We start from the raw sequence: 25433 nt of genomic DNA, 5'->3' as shown, positions 1-25433 counted from the left end.
CAGTGGGAAGAATGTCCCTTACATTGGGGGTCAGTGGGAAGAATGTCCCTTACATTGGGGGTCAGTGGGAAGAACGTTCCTTACATTGGGGGTCAGTGGGAAGAACGTTCCTTACATTGGGGGTCAGTGGGAAGAATGTACCTTACATTGGGGGTCAGTGGGAAGAATGTACCTTACATTGGGGGGTCAGTGGGAAGAACGTCCCTTACATTGGGGGTCAGTGGGAAGAATGCCCCTTACATTGGTGATCAGTGGGAAGAATGTCCCTTACATTGGGGGTCAGTGGGAAGAATGTCCCTTACATTGGGGGTCAGTGGGAAGAATGTCCCTTACATTGGGGGTCAGTGGGAAGAATGTCCCTTACATTGGGGGTCAGTGGGAAGAATGTCCCTTACATTGGGGGTCAGTGGGAAGAATGTCCCTTACATTGGGGGTCAGTGGGAAGAATGTCCCTTACATTGGGGGTCAGTGGGAAGAATGTCCCTTACATTGGAGGTCAGTGGGAAGAATGTCCCGTACATTGGAGGTCAGTGGGAAGAATGTCCCTTACATTGGGGGTCAGTGGGAAGAATGTCCCTTACATTGGGGGTCAGTGGGAAGAATGTCCCTTACATTGGGGGTCAGTGGGAAGAATGTCCCGTACATTAGGGGTCAGTGGGAAGAATGTCCCTTACATTGGGGGTCAGTGGGAAGAACGTTCCTTACATTGGGGGTCAGTGGGAAGAATGTCCCTTACATTGGAGGTCAGTGGGAAGAATGTCCCGTACATTGGGGGTCAGTGGGAAGAATGTCCCTTACATTGGTGATCAGTGGGAAGGATGTCCCGTACATTGGAGGTCAGTGGGAAGAATGTCCCTTACATTGGGGGTCAGTGGGAAGAATGTCCCTTACATTGGGGGTCAGTGGGAAGAATGTCCCTTACATTGGTGATCAGTGGGAAGAATGTCCCTTACATTGGTGGTTGGTGGGAAGAATGCCCCTTACATTGGTGGTCGGTGGGAAGAATGCCCCTTACATTGGTGGTCAGTGGGAAGAATGTCCCTTACATTGGGGGTCAGTGGGAAGAATGTCCCTTACATTGGGGGTCAGTGGGGGGAAGAATGTCCCTTACATTGGGGGTCAGTGGGGGGAAGAATGTCCCTTACATTGGGGATCAGTGGGAGGAATGTCCCTTACATTGGGGGGTCAGTGGGAAGAATGTCCCTTACATTGGGGGTCAGTGGGAAGAATGTCCCTTACATTGGGGGTCAGTGGGAAGAATGTCCCTTACATTGGGGGTCGGTGGGAAGAATGTCCCTTACATTGGGGGGGTCAGTGGGAAGAATGTCCCTTACATTGGGGGTCAGTGGGAAGAACGTCCCTTACATTGGGGGGTCAGTGGGAAGAACGTCCCTTACATTGGTGATCAGTGGGAAGAATGTCCTTTACATTGGTGGTCAGTGGGAAGAATGTCCCTTACATGGGGTCAGTGGGAAGAATGCCCCTTACATTGGTGGTCGGTGGGAAGAATGTCCCTTACATTGGGGGTCGGTGGGAAGAATGTCCCTTACATTGGGGGTCAGTGGGAAGAATGTCCCTTACATTGGTGGTCGGTGGGAAGAATGTCCCTTACATTGGGGGTCGGTGGGAAGAATGTCCCTTACATTGGGGGTCAGTGGGAAGAATGTCCCTTACATTGGTGATCAGTGGGAAGAATGTCCCTTACATTGGGGGTCAGTGGGGGGAAGAATGTCCCTTACATTGGGGGTCAGTGGGAAGAATGTCCCTTACATTGGGGGTCGGTGGGAAGAATGTCCCTTACATTGGGGGTCGGTGGGAAGAATGTCCCTTACATTGGGGGTCGGTGGGAAGAATGTCCCTTACATTGGGGGGGTCAGTGGGAAGAATGTCCCTTACATTGGGGGGGTCAGTGGGAAGAATGTCCCTTACATTGGGGGTCAGTGGGAAGAATGTCCCTTACATTGGGGGTCAGTGGGAAGAACGTTCCTTACATTGGGGGTCAGTGGGAAGAACGTTCCTTACATTGGGGGTCAGTGGGAAGAATGTACCTTACATTGGGGGTCAGTGGGAAGAATGTACCTTACATTGGGGGTCAGTGGGAAGAATGTACCTTACATTGGGGGGTCAGTGGGAAGAACGTCCCTTACATTGGGGGTCAGTGGGAAGAATGCCCCTTACATTGGTGATCAGTGGGAAGAATGTCCCTTACATTGGGGGTCAGTGGGAAGAATGTCCCTTACATTGGGGGTCAGTGGGAAGAATGTCCCTTACATTGGGGGTCAGTGGGAAGAATGTCCCTTACATTGGGGGTCAGTGGGAAGAATGTCCCTTACATTGGGGGTCAGTGGGAAGAATGTCCCTTACATTGGGGGTCAGTGGGAAGAATGTCCCTTACATTGGGGGTCAGTGGGAAGAATGTCCCTTACATTGGAGGTCAGTGGGAAGAATGTCCCGTACATTGGAGGTCAGTGGGAAGAATGTCCCTTACATTGGGGGTCAGTGGGAAGAATGTCCCTTACATTGGGGGTCAGTGGGAAGAATGTCCCTTACATTGGGGGTCAGTGGGAAGAATGTCCCGTACATTAGGGGTCAGTGGGAAGAATGTCCCTTACATTGGGGGTCAGTGGGAAGAACGTTCCTTACATTGGGGGTCAGTGGGAAGAATGTCCCTTACATTGGAGGTCAGTGGGAAGAATGTCCCGTACATTGGGGGTCAGTGGGAAGAATGTCCCTTACATTGGTGATCAGTGGGAAGGATGTCCCGTACATTGGAGGTCAGTGGGAAGAATGTCCCGTACATTGGGGGTCGGTGGTCACAGCTCACAGAACCCCCCAGTAATAAGTGGGAGATCCCTGGTTGGGAATGATATTAGAGGAGTCCTCTCACCGGCTCGGTCAGGGTGCTGTCCTTCTCTAAGAACTGTACTACACAATACGCCAGCTGGAAGAAAACAAAGAATCGGCGTTAATATTGAATCATCGGATGGCGCGATGCAGACACATTGGTGGTCACAATACATCAAGATTACAAATACAGAATTCGGATTCTTTTATCAGCACATTTACACTTTTATTAAATAGTAGAAACCATTTTTCAAGGGACAGCTAACTGTAGGACCCCCACTGGGAAGATCCCCCCCCTTCCCCCGTCAGTTGTTGACTTTTGTCATCAGGACAGGAATTAACGGCGAATGCAAAACGCATTTGACACCAAAGAAAAAAAAAAATAAAAAATTAACTGACAATATTGCTAGAGATGCATTCAGGGACCTGCCCCCCCCCCCCCCCAGTGTCCAGTGTTGTATGACCGTGCAATTTCCGGTTAAAGAAGGGCAGTGCTGAATATGAAAAAAGTGTCCTGGTCATGAAGGGGGTAAATCTTCTGGAGCTGAAGTGGTTAACAATCTGCATGACATTTATCCATGCAGGCCATGCGGGCCCCCGGAAGCCGGGCAGAAAAACTCTTCGTTCGCGTTCCCTGCGTCTTGCATGGTTGCTAGGATGCGAAGATTGTTGGTTTTCACTCCTGTAACGCTGGCAGCGAGACTCCGATGGTTTTTGCATCCTAGCAACAAGGCAAGATGTGGGGAATTCTAAATGCTCGTTTTTTGGCCAGACTTCCAGTGGGGCCCCAAGAAGCGTTCAGGACAAAATCTGATACTTTTTCCCCATATCTTCTGAGGCCTCTTGGCTGAATAGGTTACCTACTTGGGGCTCATTCACACCACGCTGCACACGTCACTTTTCCTGCACACGTTCTGCAAGGGCGCGACGACATCAATTGTCATCTTTTGAACAACCACTTTAAGTGTCGTAGTTTTGCGCCATTCCACGAACGTGCGCAATTTTAATGCCTGACATGTTAGGTATCTATTTCCTTGGCGTGACATCTTTTATATTTTACAAAAAAAATGGGTAATACATATTCATTTTATTTTTGCGCATTTTCCATTTCCGCACCACCCTATAGTAGAAATACTGATACAGGGCGGCATGGGTGCGCAAAATCACTTCGACACACGATTTTGCAGTTCTGGGAAGGGAGCACGCGTACGCCCTACCCGCGCTGCATTCGTCACCTTGACTGTCAATCGCCGAGTCCCGGTCAGTGATTACTCACAAGAACCCGGCGATCGCTGAGTATCTCTGATGGGGGGAGAGACCTGTGTATAAACAACAAAGAACTCTCCCCTGCACGCTGCTTTGTATGGCTCTGCATAGCAGCATGCGCACAGTGAAGCACACACACAGGACACCGTTAACCCTTTGATCGCCCCCTCATGTTAACTCCTTCCTGCCCAGTGCCATTAGTACAGTGTCAGTGCTTTTTATTAACACTGACATCCCCAGTGACACCAATACAATGATCAATGACACCAAATCAGTCCCCCCCCCCCAGTGTCAGAATGCCCGCCGCAGTCCCGCTAGAAGTCTCTGATTGCAGCCATTACTATTACAAAAAAAAAAAAAATCCCAGTATCTATCCCACCATTTGTAGACGCTATAACTTTCATGTAAACCAATTAATTTACACGTATCGGGATTTTGTTTTTAGCGAAGACACGGAGCGGGAGACATTTTGGCCAAAATTTATGACGAAATTTGATTTTTTTTTTTTAAATAAATTTACTGGACATGTTTAATATTGTTTTTTTTTCTCGAATTGTCGGTCTTTTCTTGTTTATAGTGCAAAAAATTAGATTGTAAGCTCCCGGGATCAGGCCCCTCCCTCTTAGATTGTAAGCTCCCAGGATCAGCCCCTCCCTCTTAGATTGTAAGCTCCCAGGATCAGCCCCTCCCTCTTAGACTGTAAGCTCCCAGGATCAGCCCCTCCCTCTTATATTGTAAGCTCCCAGGATCAGCCCCTCCCTCTTATATTGTAAGCTCCCAGGATCAGCCCCTCCCTCTTAGATTGTAAGCTCCCAGGATCAGCCCCTCTCTCTTAGATTGTAAACTCCCAGGATCAGCCCCTCCCTCTTAGATTGTAAGCTCCCAGGATCAGCCCCTCCCTCTTAGATTGTAAACTCCCAGGATCAGGCCCCTCCCTCTTAGATTGTAAACTCCCAGGATCAGCCCCTCCCTCTTAGATTGTAAACTCCCAGGATCAGCCCCCTCCCTCTTAGATTGTAAGCTCCCAGGATCAGGCCCCTCCCTCTTAGATTGTAAACTCCCAGGATCAGGCCCCTCCCTCTTAGATTGTAAGCTCCCAGGATCAGCCCCTCCCTCTTATATTGTAAGCTCCCAGGATCAGCCCCTCCCTCTTAGATTGTAAGCTCCCAGGATCAGCCCCTCTCTCTTAGATTGTAAACTCCCAGGATCAGCCCCTCCCTCTTAGATTGTAAGCTCCCAGGATCAGCCCCTCCCTCTTAGATTGTAAACTCCCAGGATCAGGCCCCTCCCTCTTAGATTGTAAACTCCCAGGATCAGCCCCTCCCTCTTAGATTGTAAACTCCCAGGATCAGCCCCTCCCTCTTAGATTGTAAACTCCCAGGATCAGCCCCCTCCCTCTTAGATTGTAAACTCCCAGGATCAGTCCCTCCCTCTTAGATTGTAAGCTCCCAGGATCAGGCCCTCCCTCCTAGATTGTAAGCTCCCAGGATCAGGCCCCTCCCTCTTAGATTGTAAGCTCCCAGGATCAGCCCCTCCCTCTTAGATTGTAAGCTCCAGGATCAGCCCCTCCCTCTTAGATTGTAAACTCCCAGGATCAGCCCCTCCCTCTTAGATTGTAAGCTCCCAGGATCAGCCCCTCCCTCTTAGATTGTAAACTCCCAGGATCAGCCCCTCCCTCTTAGACTGTAAGCTCCCAGGATCAGCCCCTCCCTCTTAGACTGTAAGCTCCCAGGATCAGCCCCTCCCTCATATTGTAAGCTCCCAGGATCAGCCCCTCCCTCTTAGATTGTAAGCTCCCAGGATCAGCCCCTCCCTCTTAGATTGTAAACTCCCAGGATCAGGCCCCTCCCTCTTAGATTGTAAACTCCCAGGATCAGCCCCTCCCCCTCTTAGGTTGTAAGCTCCCAGGATCAGCCCCTCCCTCTTAGATTGTAAGCTCCCAGGATCAGCCCCTCCCTCTTAGATTGTAAGCTCCCAGGATCAGCCCCTCCCCCTCTTAGATTGTAAGCTCCCAGGATCAGCCCCTCCCTCCTAGATTGTAAACTCCCAGGATCAGACCCTCCCTCTTAGATTGTAAGCTCCCAGGATCAGCCCCTCCCTCCTAGATTGTAAGCTCCCAGGATCAGCCCCTCCCTCCTAGATTGTAAGCTCCCAGGGTCAGAGCCCTCCTAACCCTCTTGTATTGAACTGTATTGTTGTTATATTGTCTCCCTTCATATTGTGAACAAGCTCTGAGTAAAGGGATTCGTCCCCAAAACGTGTCAGCCACCCAACCGCACTGACAGTTGGACACCATGCCCATTGTTGTAGCCATGTCCACTGTCATACAAAGCGTCATATACACGCTACATTTGTATGTTTTTGTCTTTTATACATTTCGAATAAACCGTGGATAGTGCGCTAGGTGTTGGCGCAGGCCCTGATCTTTCTGGGACCCCCGTCCTGACCTGTAAAAGGACAGTCGCCATTATCTACTTCCCACCCAGGCCACTTCTGACTCTTTTCTCCAGCATGTTAAAAATCACCATTTTTTGCTAGAAAATTACTCAGATCCCCCAAACATTCTATATTGTGTAAGCAGAGGCCCTGGAGGGATAAATGGCGGGTGTTGCATTTGTTTATGTCGCACGGTAATTCATGAGGTGATTTTTCAAAAACTGTTTTGTGGGGAAAAAATTAACTTTAATGAATTTAAACCATTGCCCTCCAGAGGATTCCCCCCCCCCCCCAAGGATCCCCCCCCCTTCCTGCTCTTTCTAGTTGTTGATTTTCCCCATGTGAGGAGGGCTGCATCCCCGACGTGTCATCCATAGGCCACCATTTGCTCTGGTTCCCTGGCCTCCTTTGGCATTTGATTCCTGGAGAGCTGGAGAGTATACACTGTTGTCCGCGGGGGTCCCAGAAATGATAGTTTATTGAGGGGGAGGGGCATGTGAGTGACCATGGGACACCCCAAGATTTGGAGAGCGCAGCTGGCGGCACTTACCTGTGGATGGTAGACACTGAGTGACTTGACTTTGTGTAACGGCAGTAACACCTTCAGCAGGAATATTTTGTGCTCTTCTTTTAATGGTAAGGCAAACCCGTTAATTATACTGAAAACACAAAAAACAGACAAAAGTTTAGGCCCGTCACATGACCTCCTGTAGACTTGCAGTACAAATATCCGGCCCGTCACATGACCTCCTGTAGACTTGCAGTACAAATACCCGGCCCGTCACATGACCTCCTGTAGACTTGCAGTACAAATACCCGGCCCGTCACATGACCTCCTGTAGACTTGCAGTACAAATACCCGGCCCGTCACATGACCTCCTGTAGACTTGCAGTACAAATACCCGGCCCGTCACATGACCTCCTGTAGACTTGCAGTACAAATACCCGGCCCGTCACATGACCTCCTGTAGACTTGCAGTACAAATACCCGGCCCGTCACATGACCTCCTGTAGACTTGCAGTACAAATACCCGGCCCGTCACATGACCTCCTGTAGACTTGCAGTACAAATACCCGGCCCGTCACATGACCTCCTGTAGACTTGCAGTACAAATACCCGGCCTGTCACATGACCTCCTGTAGACTTGCAGTACAAATACCCGGCCCGTCACATGACCTCCTGTAGACTTGCAGTACAAATACCCGGCCCGTCACATGACCTCCTATAGACTTGCAGTACAAATACCCGGCCCGTCACATGACCTCCTGTAGACTTGCAGTACAAATACCCGGCCCGTCACATGACCTCCTGTAGACTTGCAGTACAAATACCCGGCCCGTCACATGACCTATACACATAGACGGGTCCAAAATCGTCCGATTTTTGCACCGTTAGTGGGTTAATTGTTTGGCCGTTTTTCGGGGTTTTGGCACATTTATTTTTTTTTAATCTGTCAAGTTGGAAAATTTGCAGCCGATTTTGACGATAGGTCGATTTTCCCGGCAATGATGGGAAAATTGGCCGATCGTTTTACCGATAGAAAAAATCTGCGAAGAAGGAGGAGGAGGGGGAGGAGGAAGAGGAAAAGGAGGAGGAAGAAGAGGAAGAGGAGGAGGAAGAGGAAGAGGAGGAGGAAAAGGAGGAGGAAGAGGAGGAGGAAAAGGAGGAGGAAGAGGAGGAGGAAAAGGAGGAGGAAGAGGAGGAGGAAAAGGAGGAGGAAGAGGAAGAGGAAAAGGAGGAGGAAGAGGAAGAGGAAAGGAGGAGGAGGAGGAGGAAAAGGAGGAGGAGGAGGAGGAAAAGGAGGAGGAGGAAGAGGAAAAGGAGGAGGAGGAGGAGGAAAAGGAGGAGGAGGAGGAGGAAAAGGAGGAGGAGGAAAAGGAGGAGGAGGAGGAGGAAAAGGAGGAGGAGGAAAAGGAGGAGGAGGAGGAGGAAAAGGAGGAGGAGGAAGAGGAAAAGGAGGAGGAAGAGGAAAAGGAGGAAGAGGAAAAGGAGGAAGAGGAAGAGGAGGAAGAGGAGGAAGAGGAGGAAGAGGAAAAGGAGGAGGAGGAAGAGGAGGAGGAGGAAGAGGGGAAGAGGAAAAGGAGGAGGAGGAGGAAAAGGAGGAGGAAAAGGAGGAGGAGGAGGAAGAGGAGGAGGAGGAGAGGAGGAGGAGGGAGGAAGAGGAGGAGGAGGAGAGGGAGAGGAGAGAAGGAAAAGGAGAGGAAGAGGAGGAGAGGAAGAAGGAGGAAGAGGAAGAGGGAAGAGGAGAGGAGGAGGAAGAGGAAGAAGGAGGAAGAAGGAAGGGAAGGAAGAGGAAGAGGAAGGGGAAGAAGAGAAGGAGGAAGAAGAGGAAGGAGGAAGGGAGAGTCCCCTCTCTCTGCTGCTTCTCCCGTCCGCTCCTCGTCCGCCCACCCTACCGCACAACACGGAAATATTGCGTTTGCAACAATGTATCTATATATATCTAAATAAAAACATCTGTATCCGAAATGGATACATTGTTGCAACCGCAAGACTTTTTCATGTCAAATATAATAGCGGAGCTCTCTGCAGGGACAGAAGTAATTAAATGCCGGCCGCTGACAGGACGAAAATTGGATGATTGTTTTACCGTTGGTGGGAACGTCGGCCGATCGAATGACCGATTTTTCTTTTTCTTTTATTAAAAAACGTCTGGTTTTCGAACCGTTTATGGCCTGCATTAGATTGTGCGCTCCTCGGGGGCGGGGACTGATGGGAAAGTACAATATATATGTAAATTGATGGCGCTATACAAATCCCAATAATAATAATCAGAAATGGATGACCCCGCCATAAGAAATGAATGCGGATTTCTCTGCACATGTGCAGAAGCACCACCTGTGTTGTCACCCCCCCCCCCCAATCACATGACACATGAAAATGATTTGCAGCTGTATAAAGAACAAATGAGTGACGGAAAGTCTGACCAATCAGAAGGCAGAACCTTTATCCAATGTCTTTATGTGTGAGGAGGAAGAAGGAAAGCAATGGAGGAACCAACCTTCCCAGGATTTCCAGCAGCTCTGCTATGCCGTTGTGGTGTTCCGTTTCATAAATAAACCTGAAAACAGAGAAAAGTCACACATTAGAAAATGAAAAATAAATAAATAAGGGTCATGGTGTCACAGACTGAGCTGCTGGACGTTTCGATGTTCCTAGATTTTACCCTCCCTAGATTTTACCCTCCCTGGTTCCCCCTCATCAACAAGATATCGGTATTTTTAAATGAAGCCTTTCCATTTTGATTACATTCCTTATTTTAGAATCTGTGATGACATCGTTGGGTATCTGTGTTTCTCTATGCAATGCAAGCAGATCATAGCTGGTGGGAGGGGCCAGCAGGGTGCTGTACATAGCTTCCTGAAACATTCCAGTACTCCTTTCAGGAGACCTCAGACCTGATACAGGCAGTGGGAGGAGTTTATGCAAATATCAAACTGCCTTGATGGGTGGGTGTCAGTCTGGAGGGGTAGGTGTTTCTAGGCAGGCTGTATTTACAAAGGTAACGCCCACATGTGTTGTCTCCATGATTGACAGACCAAAATCCAATAAATGAAAGGTGTAGGATATGCTGGCGAACTGGGCAAGATGATGCTGGACATCTTGCAGCCAGAAAATGAGGCGGCTCTAATCAATGAAATGGGCGGGACCAGGGACAGTCAGGCTGGGGAAGAAAGTGCTAGATGATGCTGGACATCCTCCAGCCAGAAAATGAGGCGGAGCTCTGACTGGCTGCAGCTTCTAATGTACGTTGTGAGAAGCTCCCAGTGTGCGGTGACATCAGAGGAAGCCATCCAGACCAGGGGAGGAGCCGCTACACCTGTGCAAGACTGAAGGGGAGGAGCCGGTACACCTGTGCAAGACTGAAAGGGAGGAGCCGGTACACCTGCGCAAGACTGGAGAGGAGGAGCCAGTACACCTGCGCAAGACTGGAGGGGAGGAGCCGGTACACCTGCGCAAGACTGAAGGGGAGGAGCCGGTACACCTGTGCAAGACTGAAAGGGAGGAGCCGGTACACCTGCGCAAGACTGGAGAGGAGGAGCCAGTACACCTGCGCAAGACTGGAGGGGAGGAGCCGGTACACCTGCGCAAGACTGAAGGGGAGGAGCCGGTACACCTGTGCAAGACTGGAAGGGAGGAGCCGGTACACCTGCGCAAGACTGGAGAGGAGGAGCCAGTACACCTGCGCAAGACTGGAGGGGAGGAGCCGGTACACCTGCGCAAGACTGGAGGGGAGGAGCCGGTACACCTGCGCAAGACTGAAGGGGAGGAGCCGGTACACCTGCGCAAGACTGAAGGGGAGGAGCCGGTACACCTGCGCAAGACTGAAGGGGAGGAGCCGGTACACCTGCGCAAGACTGAAGGGGAGGAGCCGGTACACCTGCGCAAGACTGAAGGGGAGGAGCCGGTACACCTGCGCAAGACTGAAGGGGAGGAGCCGGTACACCTACGCAAGACTGGAGGGGAGGAGCCGGTACACCTACGCAAGACTGGAGGGGAGGAGCCGGTACACCTGCGCAAGACTGGAGGGGAGGAGCCGGTACACCTACGCAAGACTGGAGGGGAGGAGCCGGTACACCTGCGCAAGACTGGAGGGGAGGGGCCGGTACACCTGCGCAAGACTGAAGGGGAGGAGCCGGTACACCTACGCAGGATTGAAGGGGAGGAGGAGCCGGTACACCTGTGCAGGATTGAAGGGGAGGAGGAGCCGGTACACCTGTGCAAGACTGAAGGGGAGGAGCCAGTACACCTGTGCAAGACTGAAGGGGAGGAGCCTGTACACCTGTACAAGACTGGAGGGGAGGAGCCGGTAACACAGGTGCAAAAATGAAGGGGAGGGGGGCCCCCCCGTATCCTATCTCCAGGTAATACGGCTCTACCTCCGCCAGGTGAGGGGTTATTACTGGCCGGGTTGGTAAGAATAGAATGTATTTATTAGGAGAGATCATAAGGCCGGCATTCTTCCCAGAGAAGGTGGAAAGCTCAGTGGTGTGGGGGAGGGGAAACGTTTACTGAAAAATTGTATGAAAATCCCGTCCTGATGTGTCTTCAATCTACAGCTGTGACCTGCAGTACCAACATCTGCCACAAGATGTCCTCAGACACCCAGCACCATTCTGAAAATGGCGAGCACCCTGTGGATGCGGGGAGTCCCTGAAGGAGGGGCCGGCTCCTCCCCTATAGTCTTGTACAGGTGTATGGGCTCCTCCCCTCCAGTCTTGCACAGGCGTGCCGGCTCCTCCCCTCCAGTCTTGACCAGGTGTACCGGCTCCTCCCCTCCAGTCTTGCACAGGTGTGCCGGCTCCTCCCCTCCAGTCTTGCACAGGTGTGCCGGCTCCTCCCCTCCAGTCTTGCACAGGTGTGCCGGCTCCTCCCCTCCAGTCTTGCACAGGTGTGCCGGCTCCTCCCCTTCAGTCTTGTAGAGGTGTATGGGCTCCTCCCCTCCAGTCTTGCACAGGTGTGCCGGCTCCTCCCCTCCAGTCTTGCACAGGTGTGCCGGCTCCTCCCTTCCAGTCTTGCACAGGTGTGCCGGCTCCTCCCCTCCAGTCTTGCACAGGTGTACCGGCTTCTCCCCTCCAGTCTTGACCAGGTGTACCGGCTCCTCCCCTCCAGTCTTGCACAGGTGTACCGGCTCCTCCCCTCCAGTCTTGCACAGGTGTACCGGCTCCTCCCCTCCAGTCTTGCACAGGTGTACCGTCTCCTCTCCTGGCAATAACACCAAGAATGGGGCACAATTCCTCCCAGTGATAAAGAAGGAGATTGGTTTATTCCAACTGACATTGGGACATTTTCTACTCCCGGTGGCCAGTCCAGCCCCCCTACAGTCTGAAGGACAGTAAACTGGCCCTTTGTTTAGAAGGTTTGGAGACCCCTGCGTCTATAGGTGGTTTGGAGACCCCCGCACTGTAGAACGTTTGGAAACCCCCGCACTAGAGAAGGTTTGGAAACCCCCCGTCTATAGAAGGTTTGGAGACCCCCCGTCTATAGAAGGTTTGGAGACCCCCCGTCTATAGAAGGTTTGGAGACCCCCCGTCTATAGAAGGTTTGGAGACCCCCCGTCTATAGAAGGTTTGGAGACCCCACCGTCTATAGAAGGTTTGGAGACCCCCCGTCTATAGAAGGTTTGGAGACCCCCCGTCTATAGAAGGTTTGGAGACCCCCGCACTGTAGAAGGTTTGGAGACCCCCGCACTGTAGAAGGTTTGGAGACCGCCGCACTGTAGAAGGTTTGGAGACCCCCGCACTGTAGAAGGTTTGGAGACCCCCCGTCTATAGAAGGTTTGGAGACCCCCGCACTGTAGAAGGTTTGGAGACCCCCGCACTGTAGAAGGTTTGGAGACCGCCGCAGTACAGGAGGTTTGGAGACCCCCGCAGTACAGGAGGCTTGGAGACGCCCGCACTACAGGAGGTTTGAAGACCCCCGCAGTACAGGAGGCTTGGAGACCCCCGCAGTACAGGAGGTTTGGAGACGCCCGCAGTACAGGAGGTTTGGAGACGCCCGCAGTACAGGAGGTTTGGAGACGCCCGCAGTACAGGAGGTTTGGAGACCCCCGCAGTACAGGAGGCTTGGAGACCCCCGCAGTACAGGAGGCTTGGAGACCCCCGCAGTACAGGAGGCTTGGAGACCCCCGCAGTACAGGAGGCTTGGAGACCCCCGCAGTACAGGAGGCTTGGAGACGCCCGCAGTACAGGAGGTTTGGAGACCCCCGCAGTACAGGAGGCTTGGAGACCCCCGCAGTACAGGAGGTTTGGAGACCCCCGCAGTACAGGTGGTTGGGAGACCCCCGCAGTACAGGAGGCTGGGAGACCCCTGCAGTACAGGAGGCTGGGAGACCCCCGCAGTACAGGAGGCTGGGAGACCCCCGCAGTACAGGAGGCTGGGAGACCCCCGCAGTACAGGAGGCTGGGAGACCCCCGCAGTACAGGAGGCTTGGAGACCCCCGCAGTACAGGAGGCTTGGAGACCCCCATCTATAGAAGGTTTGGAGACCCCCGCAGTACAGGAGGTACCATCAGACACACGCTGAGCACTCACCTATAAAATATATTATTGATCTGTTTCCTTATGTACGCTCGGAGGCCTAAAAACTTCCCGTAGATTCGATGCAAAGTCGTCTTCAGGAAATCTCTCTCTCTGGGGTCTTCACTGTCGAAGAGTTCCAACAACTGGGGGGGGGAGGGGGGGGGGGGGAGGGGACACGCAGGATTAGAACCCGTCATCATGTCATCAATTACTAGAAGACAAACACTACCAGACGTACCTGCAGAACGAACTTCTGATCGATATATTTCTTCGCTACGTTCGGCTGGAAATCCGGAGACTCCAGAAATCGCAGGAAAAACTCGTATACAAGCTGGAAAGAAAGGAAATCCAGAAGTGAGGCCAATGAAGTGCACAGCAACGCGGACATGGCGTCCGTTCACACAGCAAGGTGCCTACGCACAGCAACATGGCGTCCGTTCACACAGCAAGGTGCCTACGCACAGCAACATGGCGTCCGTTCACATAGCGAGGTGCCTACGCACAGCAACGCGGACATGGCGTCCGTTCACACAGCGAGGTGCCTACGCACAGCAACATGGCGTCCCGTTCACATAGCGAGGTGCCTACGCACAGCAACATGGCGTCCCGTTCACACAGCGAGGTGCCTACGCACAGCAACATGGCGTCCCGTTCACACAGCGAGGTGCCTACGCACAGCAACATGGCGTCCCGTTCACATAGCGAGGTGCCTACGCACAGCAACATGGCGTCCCGTTCACATAGCGAGGTGCCTACGCACAGCAACATGGCGTCCCGTTCACACAGCGAGGTGCCTACGCACAGCAACATGGCGTCCCGTTCACACAGCGAGGTGCCTACGCACAGCAACATGGCGTCCCGTTCACATAGCGAGGTGCCTACGCACAGCAACATGGCGTCCCGTTCACACAGCGAGGTGCCTACGCACAGCAACATGGCGTCCCGTTCACACAGCGAGGTGCCTACGCACAGCAACATGGCGTCCCGTTCACATAGCGAGGTGCCTACGCACAGCAACATGGCGTCCCGTTCACATAGCGAGGTGCCTACGCACAGCAACATGGCGTCCCGTTCACACAGCGAGGTGCCTACGCACAGCAACATGGCGTCCCATTCACATAGCAAGGTGCCTACGCACAGCAACATGGCGTCCCGTTCACATAGCGAGGTGCCTACGCACAGCAACATGGCGTCCCGTTGACACAGCGAGGTGCCTACGCACAGCAACATGGCGTCCCGTTGACACAGCGAGGTGCCTACGCACAGCAACATGGCGTCCCGTTCACACAGCGAGGTGCCTACGCACAGCAACATGGCGTCCCGTTCACACAGCGAGGTGCCTACGCACAGCAACATGGCGTCCTGTTCACATAGCGAGGTGCCTACGCACAGCAACATGGCGTCCCGTTCACATAGCGAGGTGCCTACGCACAGCAACATGGCGTCCCGTTCACATAGCGAGGTGCCTACGCACAGCAACATGGCGTCCCGTTCACATAGCGAGGTGCCTACGCACAGCAACATGGCGCCCCGTTCACACAGCGAAGTGCCTGGCAGGTGTTGGGGAGATGGAGGTCATTGCTGGGGCACATGGAGAACAATTGTTTTCAATGGGCCCCGTCTGCACTGCGATACAATAAAAGACAGACGTGCCGCACCTGATCACTCAGGAAGGCACCACATGTCCCGCCGCACAACAGCCAACAAACCAAGTGGGTGACAGGAATGAAGTGTCACTTTAAACATTTCAAATAAAGTTTGATTAAAAAAAAATAAAAGGGAACTGTGGCTCGCTGCAGCCGATGTGGACTGACACCGGACACCAAACCGCTGCAGTCTAGTGTGCAGGCCTTGTTCACATGAGCGCACCCAACTGTACACCGGGGGGAGCAGCCGCTGTCACCAGGGTCAGCGAATTCGGACACAAAGGTTCCTGCACTAATCTGGTTGGCCGTTGCTGCGCCTTGAGTGGCAGAGAGAGTAAAGTCGCACTACATGAATGGAACTGTCCTACTTACCTATTAGCCAAAATAAACAGCAAAACGCATCACTTGTGTTTCTGGTGCAGGTCCATTGAAGCCTATTAAATGCAATGCATGAAATCTGCTGGGGGGGGGGGGGAATAGTCCCTGACCCTTTCCAAAAACCGCAGCAGCAGACAGCACACGGATGTGAACTAGATCCATAGGAAATCATGGTAAACGGACTGCAGCGTTTCTGCAAAACGCACTAAAAAAACACATCAGTGTGAACGAAGGCTTACAGGCCAAGGCATCCACCATGCAGAGCCGGCCGGTGGTGACCAACGTGGGGACTCCTCAGTCGCCCCCAGGACAGGTCGCCCCCAGGACAGGTCGCCCCCAGGACAGGTCACCCCCAGGACAGGTCGCCCCCAGGACAGGTCGCCCCCAGGACAGGTCGCCCCCAGGACAGGTCGCCCCCAGGACAGGTCACCCCCAAGACAGGTCGCCCCCAAGACAGGTCACCCCCAAGACAGGTCACCCCCAAGACAGGTCGCCCCCAAGACAGGTCGCCCCCAGGATAGGTCGCCCCCAGGACAGGTCGCCCCCAGGACAGGTCGCCCCAGGACAGGTCGCCCCCAGGACAGGTCGCCCCCAGGACAGGTCGCCCCCAGGACAGGTCACCCCCAGGACAGGTCACCCCCAGGACAGGTCACCCCTAGGACAGGTCGCCCCCAAGACAGGTCGCCCCCAGGACAGGTCACCCCCAGGACAGGTCACCCCCAGGACAGGTCACCCCCAGGACAGGTCACCCCCAGGACAGGTCACAATACAAACCTTTAATATATAGATTTCAAAACTCAAAGACAGAGCAGCTTCAACTATAAAACAAACCAATCAGGACGGATATACCTGTAGGTGTGGCCACGCGGCTTCTAACGTCGGCTCATCTTCCTCGGGATCAAACTCGGCTCCGGTGGGGTTGGAGGACGGCGGTAACGTCCGGAACATGTTCACTGCAAACTAAACACAAACCATTGTTATTAATGGCGCACTTAAAGTGTGAATCCCCCCGCATCGTCCAATCAATAAATGCCGCATTCCGTGCTCTTCACTCAGCCACTATGGGGTTTGCTTTCTGTATTCTGAAAAAAAACCTGGCTGATCCTGCTGTTCTGTCCCCACCTCCTGTCCGGGCTCCCGCCTCCTGTCCACGCCCCCGCCTCCTATCCACGCCCCCAGTGCAGATGGAAATTCTGTAAAGCAGCGTTGGCAGCTCTGCACATGCTCAGTTTTCAGTGAGTTTCTATGCTGAGCATTTCCTCCCCATCACATCTGAGCAGCCCATGTGACTACAGAGTCACACATGTGGGCGTATACACAGTGGTACATGACAGCCCGCCCCCTCCCTCCTGCTCCATGTGGGCGTATACACAGTGGTACATGACAGCCCGCCCCCTCCCTCCTCCTCCATGTGGGCATATACACAGTGGTACATGACAGCCCACTCCCTCCCCTCCTCCTCCATCATGCCCACTAACCAGCTAAACACAGTGGGAGTTGGGGGTTTTACATCTTGATTGATGGAGGCTTCACCTCTGTTATTCTAAGACACAGTCTGGAGGGACATGACACAGCCTGTGACTGGCAGAAATCCACCAGCACCATGTTATTGCCAAAAAAATAATAAAGATTTGATTTCAAATACAGATTTGCATGACCATTTAAACCAATTTATTGATATTCATTATTTTTACTCTGTATCCCAAAGGCTGGTTTTGTATTTTGAACATGTGACCAGCAGCAGAGGACTAGAAGCTCCTCCTGCCACTGTTTCCCTACAGACAGGCTGGAGAGAGCCGTACTTCAATGCATTTTTATTTTAATGAAATGAGTTCCAGATCCGTCATCCACACACAGAAAGAGGAGGGATCGTGTCTTCAGTAGTGCTGAGAGTGATAGACCTGTCCAGGCCCAACCACAATCCCGGCTCTTTTACAGACCCATCGCTGCCGTATTATTGGCTGAGGAGTTCTTCAAGAGAATCTATACTGACTGCTCCAACCTGCAATACCAATTGCCTGGCTGTTATACCATCCGAAGGTCTATGGATAATGCAGCTCTGTGGAGAAGACCTGATCTGAGACGGTCAGCACTTGGCCTCCAGGGCCTCCACATCAGGTTGGATTGATGTTCCTTCCCAAGCTTCTCCTCCAGACCATGACTGACTGATGGCCTTACTAGATCCCCACAGGGAGGCATGCATGGGCATACCAGCGTCCCAGGGGGGTACCAGGAAGTTGGAATACTTAATCTACTGCCACTCAGGGTCTTCAAGGTATGTGGGGTCATGTGACATTTGCACAGCAGAAAAGGATGGGGTCTGAGCAGTTGTTTACTGAGTGCTGATTACTGATTGCGCTGGGTTGAACTCCAGTGCTTACTAAGTCTCATGCACATGGACACTTAGCAGCTCCCGTGTGCCGACACATAAAATACAAAGTTTCTGGCTCCCAGGGAGCCGCACGTGCCCAGTAGAGACGCCAATACAAGTGGATGGCTGTATGAGGCTATGGTTGGGTAAATGACATGAACGTATGGAGCGTCTCTCTGAACGCACCACTTTTCCGGTGAGAAATAGCATACGCTAATCTGCGCTAGACGGGGATACAGAAGCCATCGCCGATACCAAGCCAGGCTCACTACCCAGGATGCACGAGTACATGAGCTCCTACCCTGCGAGGTCCCCCTGTAAGATGCCGGAGTGCACGCCGGCTCTCAAGCCTAGTCTGACTAGCATGTGCCGGTCTGGATGTAATAATGGACGCCGCTACATACCTGCAAATGGACACTGGAAATCCCGGCCACTGAGCTTTGGATGAACATATACCTGTTGTCTCATATGTGGTGAGATCTTCATTGTGCGGGTACAAGAGGAATCATACCGCGGTGTACAGGCTGCCTTCACCTGGGGAAGTCGGTAGGTTGGACCCGTTTGGTGCCTGTCAGGTGACCAGCTCAGAAGGTCCCGGATACACCGAGGTTGGGAGAGCATGGCGGCCCATCAAACGTTAGCGGCTGAATTAACACCCACTTGGTGGGTTGTGGCTGCCCCCTCTCTCCGCTCGTCTCCCTTAGTGGGGTTATATCCAGTGTATCCACATCGGGACTCATTGCTCCATACGAGGGTCAGGCCAGATATCCACATTTTATTGCATCTAACAATCGGCACTGCTACAGGGGGACTTCTGGGGGACCTGGTTTCATCCTCGCAGGACAGGGGGACTTCGGGACATATGGGGAGGGGTGGGTGGGGTACACCCCCCGGGTGCTCAGTACTGGAGCAGGGGCCTGTCAAGGTGGTACTGGGGCTGTGGTACATGCATGGAATATATATGGGATATGTACATTTTTAAATACTGCCGTGGTAGCCTTTGAGGTGCTATATCCTTCTTTGTGGGTTTTTCTGCAGTGTATGGTTTTTGGATGCATCTCCCTGATTTAGGGTTAGGCCCTGGCAGATACACCATTCCCAGGACCAGGCCTATGGCCGTGGGGGTTTTTACACCCTCCTGTTGACCCCCTACATCTCCAGTGTGTCCTGCAATGACTAAGGGTCAGCAGGAGGAAACGTGGCAGTCTATGGAGGGGAAACAGCTACTTGACCAGCCAGTACAGTCGGATCTGATCAATGCCGGAATCTCTGCAATGGTGAGTCAAGTCTTAGCAAAGGGCCAACGGGCAAGTATGTAGAATACCGTTTTATAGAATGGAGACGTAGGGGGTCACCAGGAGGGGACCTTCTACATACCAGGAAGCCCAGAATCTGGTGATAGGAGCTCTGCAATGGTGAGTAAAGTCTTAGCAAAGGGCCAATGGGTAAGTATGTAGAATACCGTTTTATTTATACAATGGAGATGTAGGGGGTCACCAGGAGGGGACCTTCTACATACCAGGAAGCCCGGAGATGTAGGGGGTCACCAGGAGGGGACCTTCTACATACCAGGAAGCCCGGAGATGTAGGGGGTCACCAGGAGGGGACCTTCTACATACCAGGAAGCCCGGAGATGTAGGGGGTCACCAGGAGGGGACCTTCTACATACCAGGAAGCCCGGAGATGTAGGGGGTCACCAGGAGGGGACCTTCTACATACCAGGAAGCCCGGAGATGTAGGGGGTCACCAGGAGGGGACCTTCTACATACCAGGAAGCCCGGAGATGTAGGGGGTCACCAGGAGGGGACCTTCTACATACCAGGAAGTCCACAATCTGGTGACGGGAGCTCTGCAATGGTGAGTAAAGTCTTAGCAAAGGGCCAATGGTCAAGTATGTAGAATACCGTTTTATTTATACAATGGAGATGTAGGGGGTCACCAGGAGGGGACCTTCTACATACCAGGAAGCCCGGAGATGTAGGGGGTCACCAGGAGGGGACCTTCTACATACCAGGAAGCCCGGAGATGTAGGGGATCACCAGGAGGGGACCTTCTACATACCAGGAAGCCCGGAGATGTAGGGGGTCACCAGGTGGGAACCTTCTACATACCAGGAAGCCCGGAGATGAAGGGGGTCACCAGGAGGGGACCTTCTACATACCAGGAAGCCCGGAGATGTAGGGGGTCACCAGGTGGGAACCTTCTACATATCAGGAAGCCCGGAGATAAAGGGGGTCACCAGGAGGGGACCTTCTACATACCAGGAAGCCCGGAGATGTAGGGGGTCACCAGGAGGGGACCTTCTACATACCAGGAAGCCCGGAGATGTAGGGGGTCACCAGGAGGGGACCTTCTACATACCAGGAAGCCCGGAGATGTAGGGGGTCACCAGGAGGGGACCTTCTACATACCAGGAAGCCCGGAGATGTAGGGGGTCACCAGGAGGGGACCTTCTACATACCAGGAAGCCCGGAGATGTAGGGGGTCACCAGGAGGGGACCTTCTACATACCAAGAAGCCCGGAATCTGGTGACGGGAGCTCTGCTACAGAGTGAAGTTTTGGCACAAAGGCTGAAGCACGGGTAAGTGTAATAAGGCTCCCTTCACAGGTTGGACCCTTTGCCGACCACCTAGAAGGTTGTCTCTGTCTCTAAAACATGCCAAGAACTCAGGAAAAGTCGATTTTTCTTTACTGGGCTGTGACTCACTGAGGAGCTGTCAGCTTAAGGAAATACGTCTTGATTTACCGAAAACCTGCTATAATGAGGTCAGGAAAAGGCTGGAGACGGCATCCCTGCACGTCACATCACCCTGGAAATAATGAGAACAAAATCCGGACCCATCAGGCCAATGCCGGGACTCACCATATGAACCACCTCCGGGTAGATGGGCTCCGTGATGACATTGCGATTGTGTGTGATATATTCTACCATCTCGCTCAGGGCCGCTCTCTTCACCTCCTTCCATTTTAGATCACTCAAGGGGTCAGAGACAAAGTCGAAAAGGACACAACACTGGCGCAGCTTCTGGACAAACAATTTCTCTTGCTCGGCCGGGGGCACGTCTGGAAAAAAAAGAGGAGAAAGCGCGTTATAGAGGTCTGCAAGCTTCTGTGAAGACTGATGGGAATGTACAATATATATGGAGAGCGCTGTGTAAATTGATGGCGCTAGATAAGTACCTGAAATAAATAATAAATAATAGTCATTCCCTTTTGGACACATCAATAATCACAAGAGAATGCTGTATGTAATGAAGGTCGTCATCCTTTCACTTGCAGTAGCTGGTCGATTATTCGTACTCCTGCTGCATGGTAGGGGGCTGGAGGCCACAACAGAATCATGTGTCCCCTCAGAATGCAAGTTTAAGCATTTCACTGCACATTATCTCCCATACAAAAGGCAATAAATCAGAATATTCCAAGTCTGTTCATTGGTTCATCAAGAATGGACCAATGGAAGGCTACCAGCACTAATGTTTAAGAAATCAAACTAAATACAGATCCATACATCATACAGACTAAATACCCGCATCTTCTTCAGTGAAAGGATACTGAAATGTGAATAAAGGGGAGGAGCCAACTCGATAATAATGGCCACGATGGGGGGGGACCAACGCCACACCGATGGCCATGGTGGGGGACCAACGCCACACCGATGGCCATGGTGGGGGACCAACGCCACACCGATGGCCATGGTGGGGGAACAACGCCACACCGATGGCCATGGTGGGGGAACAACGCCACATCGATGGCCATGGTGGGGGAACAACTCCACATCGATGGCCATGGTGGGGGAACAACTCCACATCGATGGCCATGGTGGGGGAACAACTCCACATCGATGGCCATGGTGGGGGAACAACTCCACATCGATGGCCATGGTGGGGGAACAACTCCACATCGATGGCCATGGTGGGGGAACAACTACACATCGATGGCCATGGTGGGGGAACAACTCCACATCGATGGCCATGGTGGGGGAACAACTCCACATCGATGGCCATGGTGGGGGAACAACTCCACATCGATGGCCATGGTGGGGGAACAACTCCACATCGATGGCCATGGTGGGGGAACAACTCCACATCGATGGCCATGGTGGGGGAACAACTCCACATCGATGGCCATGATGGGGGAACAACTCCACATCGATGGCCATGGTGGGGGAACAACTCCACATCGATGGCCATGGTGGGGGAACAACTCCACATCGATGGCCATGATGGGGGAACAACTCCACATCGATGGCCATGATGGGGGAACAACTCCACATCGATGGCCATGATGGGGGAACAACTCCACATCGATGGCCATGGTTTTTGAATGACATGTCCAAAAAGCTCATATAGTGTGATGGGTGGAGGATCTCACGTATCCTGCACAGAATCCTGACCTCAACCTCCTGAACACCTTTGGGATGAACTGGAGTGCAGATGGTGAGCCAGGTCTTCTCATCCAACATCAGTACCTGACCTCAATAATGGGTACAAATTCCCACAGACACCCTCTAAATTCTTGTGGAAAGTTTTCCCAGAAGAGTAGAGGATGTTACAGACACAAAGTGGGCCAGCTCCATAAAGACCTAGTTTGATAGTTTGGTGTGGAAGAACTCTAGTGTCCCGAGAACCTCCACAGAAACATGAATGAACTAGGCCTACAATGATTTCATGGGGCCTTGGTTGACCTAGGCCTAAGGGACTCCATACAGAGAAAAAACTGATCACCTGCCCAGGTCTATAACTGGCTTTTTAAACAGTGAACATGGGGGGCTGTCACTACGTGAGAAAATTTCCAAATAAGTAAAAATATCCAGTTCAACTTGCCAGCCTACCCCAATCTAATATCGGCATTTATTGGCAAGGAACAAGGATATGTACATCTTATAGTTTGATAGACCTAGTTTGATAGTTTGGTGTGGAAGAACTCTAGTGTCCCGAGAACCTCCAGAGAAACATGAATGAACTAGGCCTACAATGATTTCATGGGGCCTTGGTTGACCTAGGCCTAAGGGACTCCATCCCTATGGTAACAGTTTGGAGAAGTCCCTTTTTTATTCCCCCCATGACTGCCTCCTGTGTAGAAAGCCAGCTCAATAAAAGACATGGTTTGACCAGTTTGGTGTGGAAGATCTGGAGTGTCCTCCACAAAGCCCTGACCTCAACCCTAATGAACACCTTAGAGATGAAATGGAACACTGCTGGTGGACAAGGTCTTTTTTTTTGGTGCAAAATGTTAGACACACAAACATCAACATCAGTACCTGACCTCTATAAAGGGCACAGATTATGGGAAGCATTTCACGAAGTGTGGAGAAAACTCCATAAAAGCATGGATGACAAGTTTGCTGTGGAGGAACTCCAATGTCCTGTACAAAGCCCTGACATCAACCTACTGGAACCCACATTGTAAACAGGGGCTTTTTTTGGCGCCCAACATTTTAGCCAGATCTGCAACATCAGTACCAGAGCTCACAAATGGGAACAAATTCCCACAGACACCTTCCAAAACCTAGTGGAAAGTCTTATTTACGACTTTTTCAGGTAACCTCAACCAAACCTGCCAATACACCGTTTCACTTTTTGTTAAGCCCTAAAAATCTGCCAGTCCAGGATTCTTGGCTGTTGTCTGTAAAAAGACATCTGCACAAATTTCTAATCACAGCAAAAGCAGCATTGAAAAAAAAAAACTCAACCGCTTTCTAGAGCGTGAATGTGGGAAGAATTGAAAAAACCATAATACCGATTCCAGATCAATCCCATTTCCTATTGCCCGAGTCAGATGGAAGAGTCTTAATGTTTCCGCAATTGTGGGCTCTAATGATCTTGACCAGCGATATTGATTTAACTGAAACATAGAAAAGTGAAGTCATGGATCTTGTTGAACCATCTGGTAGGGGTGTGAGAAACACAAAGCCGGCTGAATAGAATACAATTTACATTGAGGTAGAATTGCTTGTCCACAGTTCAATGGTGGGAAAACGCTGAACGCGCTTTGCTCGATTCCGAGTTCAATGCTCATTGAGAAACTGGCCAACAAAAAGTCCAAAATAGAATAATAATTGCAATAAAGTGGGGGAGTTCAGGCTCCACCTCCAGTCGGTGAATGACGGTCAGAAGTAAGGAGCTAGAGAGACTAACACATCAACATGGAGCAGCCATGGTCAACCAGAGCTCATCCAGGGGGTGCCAGGGTTCCGTCAGCTATGGTGACTGACCTCCCATTTCATCATGCCTGCATGTTACCGTGTGGCGAGGCGCAGTATCAAAGATCATGGCGGCATATATAGTTTCCGGGGAAACCTCATCTGATAAGCATAAGCACCGCCCACACAGTCACCTGACAGAGACAAAAAGGACATTGTGCAGGATTGTAACCCGGAATGAGCAAACAACAAAAGTAACTGCAGCGCTCAATCTCAGTCCAGTGAAGAGCGAGTCCCATGAAGACTGAGATCACACATGGTCACCTGACTGAGACAAAAAGGACATTGTGCAGGATTGTGACCCAGAATGAGAAAACAAAAGTGACTGCAGAGCTCAATCTCAGTCCAGTGAAGAGCAAGTCCCGTGAAGACTGAGATCACACACGGTCACCTGACTGAGAGACAAAAAGGACATTGTGCAGGATTGTGACCCAGAATGAGAAAACAAAAGTGACTGCAGAGCTCAATCTCAGTCCAGTGAAGAGCGAGTCCCGTGAAGACTGAGATCACACATGGTCACCTGACTGAGAGACAAAAAGGACATTCTGCAGGATTGTGACCCAGAATGAGAAAACAAAAGTGACTACAGAGCTCAATCTCAGTCCAGTGAAGAGTGAGTCCCGTGAAGACTGAGATCACACATGGTCAGCTGACAGAGACAAAAGGACATTCTGCAGGATTGTGACCCAGAATGAGAAAACAAAAGTGACTACAGAGCTCAATCTCAGTCCAGTGAAGAGTGAGTCCCGTGAAGACTGAGATCACACATGGTCACCTGACTGAGAGACAAAAAGGACATTGTGCAGGATTGTGACCCAGAATGAGAAAACAAAAGTGACTGCAGAGCTCAATCTCAGTCCAGTGAAGAGCGAGTCCCGTGAAGACTGAGATCACACATGGTCACCTGACTGAGAGACAAAAAGGACATTGTGCAGGATTGTGACCCAGAATGAGAAAACAAAAGTGACTACAGAGCTCAATCTCAGTCCAGTGAAGAGTGAGTCCCGTGAAGACTGAGATCACACATGGTCAGCTGACAGAGACAAAAGGAAATTTGCAGGATTGTGACCCGGAATGAGAAAACAAAAGTGACTGCTCAGCTCAATCTCAGTCTTCACAGGACTCACTCTTCACGGGACTGAGATTGAGCTCTGCAGTTACTTTTGTTGTTTTTTTTTATTCTGGGTCACAATCCTGTGCAATGTCCTTTTGTCTCTTTTGGTCAGGTAACCATGGCGACCGCGCCTGTGCTCATCAGACGATGTT

The 25433-nt window shown here is 51.8% G+C and overlaps 1 protein-coding gene across 1 annotated transcript in view; it reads right to left on the bottom strand.

Moving 5' to 3' along the window:
* Positions 1-2854: 2854 nt before the first annotated feature.
* LOC149437982 (serine/threonine-protein phosphatase 2A 56 kDa regulatory subunit gamma isoform) overlaps positions 2855-25433 on the bottom strand; it is a 61237-nt gene continuing 38658 nt past the window's right edge. Inside the window, exons 2-8 of the mRNA XM_089660376.1 lie at positions 20829-21028; positions 16443-16553; positions 13808-13900; positions 13582-13712; positions 9549-9608; positions 7097-7205; positions 2855-2941 (exon numbers count right to left, since the gene is read on the bottom strand). Of these exons, the coding sequence (XP_089516502.1) occupies positions 2870-2941; positions 7097-7205; positions 9549-9608; positions 13582-13712; positions 13808-13900; positions 16443-16553; positions 20829-21028 (776 nt within the window). The 3' untranslated portion in view covers positions 2855-2869. The remainder of the gene's footprint in view (positions 2942-7096; positions 7206-9548; positions 9609-13581; positions 13713-13807; positions 13901-16442; positions 16554-20828; positions 21029-25433) is intronic.

The sequence above is a fragment of the Staurois parvus genome, unplaced genomic scaffold (assembly GCF_062004578.1).
Source record: "Staurois parvus isolate SC_StPar_1 unplaced genomic scaffold, SC_StPar_1.0 ptg001233l, whole genome shotgun sequence".
NCBI classification, from domain to species: Eukaryota; Metazoa; Chordata; class Amphibia; order Anura; family Ranidae; genus Staurois; species Staurois parvus.
The sequence above is the reverse complement of the archived record's forward strand: the minus strand, read 5'-3'. Positions and strand labels throughout refer to the sequence as shown.